General features: G+C 41.3%; 1 protein-coding gene across 1 annotated transcript; it reads right to left on the minus strand.

The window, feature by feature from the left end:
• Positions 1-2,390: 2,390 nt before the first annotated feature.
• Positions 2,391-4,198, minus strand: LOC107138105 (protein SET). Its single transcript, XM_015480665.2, has one exon. It carries the CDS (start codon positions 4,181-4,183, stop codon positions 3,314-3,316), a length of 870 nt encoding a protein of 289 aa, XP_015336151.1. The 5' UTR covers positions 4,184-4,198; the 3' UTR covers positions 2,391-3,313.
• Between the last annotated feature and the right edge of the window lie 4,516 nt (positions 4,199-8,714).

Genomic DNA, 8,714 nt, shown 5'->3' on the forward strand with positions numbered 1-8,714 from the left:
AAAAATCACTCAATTGATCAAGCTGCATAAAGACTTCAGAGCGCAGTACTTGGCTCAGCAAATCAAGTACAGAGACATGACTCATTCTTTAAGGGTGGGGGCGGTAGGAGAAGCTTGTATAAATCATCTGGAAATATCACTGGGTCTTCAAATCATCCTTGAACACCCAGCTCTGGCCTTACATAGGAAACTAGATACTTGTGCTGAAATTCCCAGCCCTCCCCTTGGTACGTGTCATTCCTCATGTGTCAGAACCCTGCAGAACTACATTCCCTGCTGGCTGCCTCCTGTCATGTGTCTGTATCATTCTTCCTCCCTGTGTTTGCATCTGTGAGTCTTGACAGCAACTCCAGGTCTCTGCTCAGTGATAAACCAAAATGAAAAAACTTTCCCATCTGTGCTTCTCTAAACTCCTATCTCTCCCCATCTGTACATTTTTCAGAAGCAAATCAGTTCATTCATTGGCTGCTTCAATGAACTTCTTACACACACACACACACACACTCACAGCAACAGCAGCAGCAGCAGTAGCTCAAATCTGGCTTACATGCCCTCTGCCCCAATATCTTTGGGAATTTTTTCTTTTTAACTCAACAAGATCCCAGATGTCAAGAGTACAACCAATCAGTGAAAATTCTGGCTAACTTTGGCTGTGAAGACATCACTTTTGTGGGAGCTGTCCAACAATGGGATCTCAACAATAGCCATGAATCAGATGGCCTTGAAAGAAAGAGGCTCGCCAAAGCCCTCTAACTCAAAGTTGTATGGTTGAATGGATTTCCTCTATCTAGCCTGACCTGCTAAGTGAGCCACAGCCCAAGTTGTGTCCAGCTTCTTGCTCTTTCCTTAGGTAAGGATCTTGTTTGTTAGGAAAGAAGATACATTATTTCTCAAAATAGCATCTATAAATCCCTGTAATTCTTTTTTTTTTTCTTTTTAGCCATTGATGGACCTTTATTTATTTATTTGTATGTGGTGCTGAGAATTGGCCTCACACATGCCAGGCAAATGCTCTACCACTGAGCCACCACGCCAAATCCCTGTAATTCTGAGGCAGGGAGAAAAGTTGAGGAACAGTCCATGAGTTCCAAAGGAAGTTTTAAAGTTTTTGTTCATTCTGACTTTTTAGAATTAAAATCAACATAAGTACATTCTGAGTCATGTAGGAATGACCTTATAGCCAAGCGATGCCATCTGGTTTTAGAGTTTGGGTGTTTATAGTGTCACTGCTGCTAATTGAGCACCTTATGTGAAAAAACAGAATTTAACTTCATGTGCTTCTTACTCAAGGTCTGGCATCCCTGAGAGGTCTGCTGGCATAACTTAGGGTTTCACAAGTGCTCCATTTTGAAAAACATTGCTGCGACATAAGAAAGTGGAGGCTTGCTGAGAGTGGAAAACGTTACCATGCTCTTGACAGTGACCCATATGTGAAAGGTCAAAGGTTGAGGGATAAGTGTATCTAGGGGAAATATAGGTCTGTACTATATATGCAAGTGGGCTTCCACATGCTCTCCATGCCCTTTGAAAGAAAATTGGCCAAGAAAAACTTACCTACAAATCAAATCAAAGAACTGACCATTCTATCCTGGCAATCCTAAAACTAAATCTTAAAGGCACAAAGATTGTCTGCTGTCTGACAAAGCAGGGACTGTCCTCCCAAGGAAGGGAAGAGAGAAGAAACTTGTAAAGGAGAGAAGTTACCTGCACATGCTTACACTCTGTCCCAATTTCAGCCTCATCTGTGCAAAGTCCCAGGTCTCGGGAGAGCTTGTGTGGTTCCAGAATCCCAGGAGTTACTCCTGAAGAAAGCTACTAGTGACATCAAATTCCTTCCATTCCCAGAAAGGAGAGCTCAGCTAGAGTGAACACTCACAGTCTCTAGCAAGGCTACTAACATGGCCTTTCCTTACTTGTCCTCACTTTGCTGAGCTGGAGCAAATCTCCACACAGGAGTGTCCTGACAGCCCACCCAGGCAGACGGCCCTCCCAGGCTGTGACATACAGCTAGCTCTTCTTTGCCGGCTACTAAGGCCTTCTGGACCAGTTCCTAGGACAAGGGAGTCTGGGGCTTGGCTCCCAACTCAAGGAGGGACTGGGTGGGAGCCAAAGCTTGGCACAAAGTGAGTGCGGGAGGCTAGTGCGGAAGTAGCAATTTGGTTGTTTTAGGGAGAGAAGCACTTTTTCCGGCCCTGTGTCACTTGTGAAGGAAGAGATTGTGGGATGGTCCCCAGGGAATGACTCAGCTCCTTCTATCTCTGAGAAGCCAGTTTCTCTGCTAAGAGGGTCCTATTTCCTTTCTACAGCAGGCTGGGGTAGTCCCTTTGTGTTCCAGAAATTGTTACTACTTGGTTTCAGACATAAATGTTTTTTTTTTGTGTGTGTGTGTGTGTGTACACATTTAGTTTTATTGTAACAAAGCAACTTGTACACTTTTAACGTTTAAAACTGAGCATCATCTTTCCTTTCCAGTGAAAACAAAAAAGAAAATTTAAAAATAAACAAACAAAATTACAATAGAGAATGTCAATTCCAAATAAAATCCTACAGGTTCTGCTGATTCTCCCATTGAGTGGCAGGGCTCAAGTCATCATTAGGAGAGAATTTTATTTTAAAAGTGTCATCTTAAACTGCAAGGATGTCCGTTAAACATCACAATTAAACATGCCAAAGGAGAAGCCATGTTGTCAAAATGCCCACTTAACCCACCCAAACATCTCAAACCTACCGTTTGCTGACCTTCTATAACCCCATTTTTTAAAGTTTTTTTTTCTTTTTTTAAACAAGAAAAAGTAGACAGATACATGTTGGTAAATGCTAACTGTCCATATTCACATAGAGACACAGTGTAATCTCTGAGCCCAATATACAGAGAAAGGAGGAAAAAAGCTAGAATTCTATGCACTACTACACAGGGGCCTAGCACCCTCCAACTTCCAGCAGAGTGAAGGGAGTAGAAGGTTTTTCTTTTTTCCCACAGAGCACGGTGGTGTTGATTCCATACAGTTTTTTGTTTTTTGTTTTGAGACAGGAAGGGATAAAAATGAATTTCGAACAGAAGGGTGTAGAGATTCTTTTCCCATTGTACTCTGCTCAAGGTATTTCCCCCCAAAATAAGTTGAGAAGCATGGTTTGAGAAAAGAGACCTCAAGAACAGGGCGACTGAGCACAAGGGGGTGGGGGGGAGGGGGGAAAAAAAAGACTGCAACTTGCTCCCAGGGACTGAATTAAAAAAACAAAAAAACAAAAGAAAAAAACAAAAAACAAAAAACAAAAGAAAGAAAGAAAAAGGTTGGAATCCATCAGTGTTCAATTAGTCGTCTTCTCCTTCATCCTCCTCTCCTTCCTCCCCTTCATCATCATCTTCATCTTCTTCACCTTCATCCTCATCCCCTTCTTCATCAATATCTTCCAATCCTTCTTCTTCTTCATCATCATCATCATCTTCTTCTCCTTCCCCTTCTTCATCATCCATATCAGGAACCAAATAGTACTGCAATGGATTTGGCCAAATATCATCTTTGATGACCTCTCCTAACTCATCTGCACCTGCATCAGAATGGTCAGTAAACCAGGTAAAGAAGCTCTCTGGTTCTTCATGCTGCCTCTTCCTGCTGGCTTTATTCTGCGTTTGACTTGAACGTTTCGTCAAATCCTTTCCAGATTTCCATTTGATTTCAGTGGACTTTGAAGATGGATCACCACTCTCATTCAGATGAAATTCTTTGGAGAGAACTTTATTTTCGAAGTAAGGATTTTCATCAAAATAAAAATCTATTCTGTAACCTGATTTGATATCTTCAAATTCTGTCACTTCAACTCTGGTCAAATAATGCAGCGCCTCTTCATCTTCCTCCCCAAGCAGTGCGGACACTTGTGGGTGGTTGACAAATGTTGTTACCCAAAAATTTGGGATTTTGGCGATCAATTCTGACCTCTTCTGAAAAAATGGTTGGCGGAGTTTGTTATATTTCTGTTCTACTTTCAATATCTCCTCACTGGCTTGTTCATTAAGTCTGTCTATTTCATTTTGTACTTCATCGATATGTTCAATTGCTTCTTGTTGTTCTTTTTCTCCCTTTGGCAAACCCAGAGAGGCCGATGAATTTGCCTGCTCAGGGGCGGCAGGCAGTTTGGGTTTTTTTGTTTGAGACTGGAGCGAAGATTGGCGTTTGGGGGCCATCCTATGAGGGAAGTCAAGGAGCAGACCCACAGGTCTCACAGCTCACCAGGGAGAAGTGCAGAGCCATAAATGTTTTGAGTTTAGGTTTGGGGAGTTGGGTATTTGAGGTCTTGTTTTCTTTTCAGCTTTCATAGAGTAGGACATGGAAAGAGCCATTGACATAGATGCATTAAAATATGTTGAAAATTATTTTCTAGAGCCAAGGCCAGACATGGTGTTGCATGCCTGTAATCCCAGCGGCTCTGGAGGCGAGGCTGGAGGATCACAAGTTCAAAGCCAGCCTCAGCAATTTAGTAAGGCACTAAGCAACTCAATGAGACTCTGTCTCTAATAAAATACAAAATAGGGCTAGGGATGTGGCTCAGTAGTCAAGTGCCCCTGAGTTCAATCCCCAGTATTCCCTCCCACCAAAAAAAAAAAATAATAATAATAATAATAATCTAGAGCCAAGAGTCAGGAGGCTCAGTCTAAGCCTGCCTATCACCTGGTGATTTCCTACCACCTGATGATTTCCTTATACTTCACCTCTATGGGCCTCAGTGTCCTCCAACTGTAAAAGCAGAGAGTAGTACAAGGTCTTGAATCTTTCTAGTTCCATAGTTCTGTGTTCAATGCATCATAGAAGAGCAGCTCTGGGCAATTTTTTCACTGTAGGTTTTTTTGTAAGGGAACCTATTCATAATTCAATAAGCAATAACTTCTAATAGACTGAAAAATGACTTTTCAATGATTCTCTTTAGAAATTTTGAATGTATCTAAGTTCATGGATTTCAGAAGAAATAATCTCTAAGCCAAAAAAAAAAATGTGAAGCAAAATCAAGACTACATAAAGACCAGAAATCTGTATAACATGGGCCCCAAGAGTGATCTAGTCAGCCAGACTAGGAGGAGTCTGCTGGGATTCAGGGTCAGGGCTAACTTTCTATATAGAAAATTTCATTCTGAAATTGTGTCAGACCTCAGTAATTATCTGGACAGATAATAGGATAACAAGTAAAGTTGTGAAAGAGTCATTACTGATTTGAGTCAAATATTATAGAATACTGTATCAGAATTATTTAAAAATATATTAAGAAATCCATTCTTCAAAAAAAAATTAAATGTTTTATGGACATCTCAAATCTATTTTTTTTAACCCATTAAGTCCCAAGTTTTAAATTCTGTGACTATTTCAATGAAATTGACATAGATGCATTAAAATATATTGGAAATTATAATCTAGAGCTTTTTAAATGATTTATTACCATTAATAATATTAATAAATATTATCACTAATCAGTCTCCTATTACTTTTCTCAAAAGAATAGAATTCTAAAAACATTTATTTCAAAATTATCAAAAGGGGTATATTTAGTGCTCCATAAATGGGATGATGGGACATAATAAACAATTTCATTGAGATATAATTTATATAATATACAATTCACCTATTTACAGTATATAACTCCATGGGTTTTTATATATGCACAGAGATGTACAACCATTAGCATAGTCAATTTTTGAACACTTTCATCATCTCAAAAAGAAACCTGAGAGCTGGGGTTGTGGCTCGGTGGTAGAGCACTAACTTACCATGTGTGGGGCCCTGGGTTCGATCCTCAGCACTACATAAAAATAAATTTAAAAAAAGAAAGAAAGAAGAAATCTGATATTTTTAGCAATTGCTTCTCTACAGGCTTCAGACATTAGTAGCAATATGAGTCAATCTTTCCTCCCAAAATATGACAAATGAGAACTTCTCAATATTGCATTTGTTCTATAGTTTTAGATTCAGAGCAAGCAAATCCCAATTACATGAGTAATTAAGAGAGATTGTGCTGAATTTCATCCTAGGTTGAGACTCAAACATTCCACTGAAGAAAGAAGCCACATCAACCTCTTCATAGGGGTAGCCTCTGCGGGACAGTGGATTCTGCGAAGTGGACCAGAATGCTCAAGGCTGGCTGCTCCCTTATCTTCCTGTGGTTCCATTGCTGAATGCAAAGTTCATGGCCACATGCTGAGAGTAACATAGGAGGCATTCGGGCACTACCCATGGTAGAGGACCTCAGAATGTGGATCATGAGCTAGTTGCATCAGAAACTGCAGGGGTGGTGGATGGTTCTATTAAAAATATAGGATCCTCGGTCCCATCCCCAAACTACCTGACTCTTGTTGTTACCTCTTATCTTTTCTAACTTTCAAATTGATTTTACCCATTTCTCCCTTGGGCACTTAGCATATCCACACTGCTCTTCTTTTCAAATTTCCATCATCCTGGGGCTTTCAGCCAAGTTCCATCCTCACCAGCTATGAGTGCCTGAAGGACATCTGCCTTCACTGCAGAGCCAGTGGCACAAGGTAACCCATATCATCCTGCCATTGCTGTGAATTTCATATTTGCTGCACTTCTTCCATTTCTCATCTCTCAATTAACTGCCTTCTAAAGTAGCTCTCTGAAATTTTATCTCTAAGGTCAATCACCTAGATGCTGACCTAGAACTATAATTTCCAGAATATTAGGCCCAGTTTTCCCAGGAAGAATTAAGAGTCTCTACCTCTAGAAGCAACATCTATTAGGTCCCCTTTTGGCCCTTTTCTTTCCCAAACCTCTTCTCCAGTAACACAGTATGATCTGGAAGCACCAATATGGGGCAGGAGTGTTCCTGAAACCTGGAGGTAAAAGTGGGCAAAAAGAGCACTGCAGGTGAATGCCATTCTTTTAGCCAATGGAGAAACAGAATCCTAAAAAATATATGAACCCAGGTTCAGATCAGCCAACCTTGAGTCTCCCAGATAGGAGAGAAAAGGGAAGCCAAGGCCACACAGAGACACAGGGGAGAGGCCTTGAGACACATGTACATTTGGTCCCAGGTGCTCTCAAGTTTAGAGACACTCAATCCCTTCAGTGTCCCCTATTTTAGCTCTCTTTGAGCCAAGGGAAGAGATCTTCATCTCATAAAGGGACCATACAGTCAATGAGTCAATGAAGTGATTAAAAAAAAAAGAATGAGGAAGCTCTAGCCATGTTGTGGGGACGGTTTCTCATAGGAGGGCCAGGTCCCTGAGTGCAGTTCCCCTAGAACAAAATAGGACAACCAGTGATGTTGTACAAGGTCACTTCTGGCCAGTAAGGCCCTACAAAAATGAGGGCTTGCCTCAGACCCCATGTGTCTCATCTGACAACAGGCATTTCTGGAGAGGTCAACTAGCTAGTACGTTATCAGGCCAAAGGCCATTTCCCAAACTCAATCACCCAGATCTCAGCAGGGTGCTTTTCTCCATCTTATGTGATGAAGATCCCTTCCCTCATCATTTATTTGGAAAGGGCAGGGAATTGAATGTGTCCTTCCTACTGCTCAACACAGTAATGAGCATCTTCACTCTTGAGTCTCCAGCCTACTCACCCCTTGCCCTACTATATGTATGACCTCCACCCCTCTTGAACATTTAACCCACTGAAGATGTCACGAAATCTGCTCAGCAACAGTATGGGTCACATGGCAGAACTCATCAGTACAGGAGAACCAGAGACTCACATTCCTCAATCTCTCTGACTTCTCTTCCTCCTTATCTTTTTTTCAATTACGTATCCCTTCATGCTTTTGTTCTTTCCTACCAAAGAGATCAAAAAATCTCAAGGAAAGGAGAGGGACCTTCATGATGTTTGTGCACACATGTGGATGTGCAAACACTTTCTTTTCTAACACCCAAAATCATAGCCAAAAAAAAAAAATCTTTATTTTTCCTTTTCAAAAGTTAAACCTAGTTGATGAATTTCCTAAAACTCTTTCTGAGCTAACTACAGATAACAGAATTGTGTGAAAGATTCTTGGCTAAACGTAACATCCCCAGACCTTGAATGTGGACAAATGGCCCATGTGCACACCTGCATAATGCCTCTGAGTCTGAACAGGTCCTTTGACCATCACTGGAAGAGGGAAGACGGAGTAACATCTCCTAGCTCACCCTACTCTTGCTGCCTCTCATCCTGAGTCACAGTGGACTCACTGATGTACTCATCAACACCAGGTTCTTATACTGAGAGACACTGAAGATATTGGGGGAGAGAGACTCCTTCATTCAGGAGAGAACTGCAAGCTTGGCAAAGCTGCTGAACTCAGCCTTTGTAGAGACTGAGTTCCCCCTGGCTCTCCTTCTCTACCTTGTAACTGCCCAAGGAGAAAAGACCCACAGGGGATTGGGTGACCCTCATCATCAAGGCTGGCCAATTCCTTACTTGCCTGTGAGTTCCCAGAGGAAATGCAAACAAATCAGACCACACTTGGCTGCTAGCCAATGAATCTTTGAACTTCTTCAATAAAAAGTCTTTAAAACTTTGATTCTGACCCAAATCTTTTGCTCTAGTATAAAAACTCCAGGGCCTCAAGTGTTTCTGTTTAGAGAAACAGTGTGTCTGTGGCATTTGAATAAGGGCATTTATCTCAAAAATGGTTCCTTGGGTTCCACTATGTTCTATAAGCTCACTGTGCCTCACTTTCAGCCTTTGAAGCTTCCTGAATATCTAGCATGTGCCCTATACCCTTTGCAG

This window comes from Marmota marmota, unplaced genomic scaffold (assembly GCF_001458135.2).
Source record: "Marmota marmota marmota unplaced genomic scaffold, marMar, whole genome shotgun sequence".
Taxonomy (NCBI): Eukaryota; Metazoa; Chordata; class Mammalia; order Rodentia; family Sciuridae; genus Marmota; species Marmota marmota.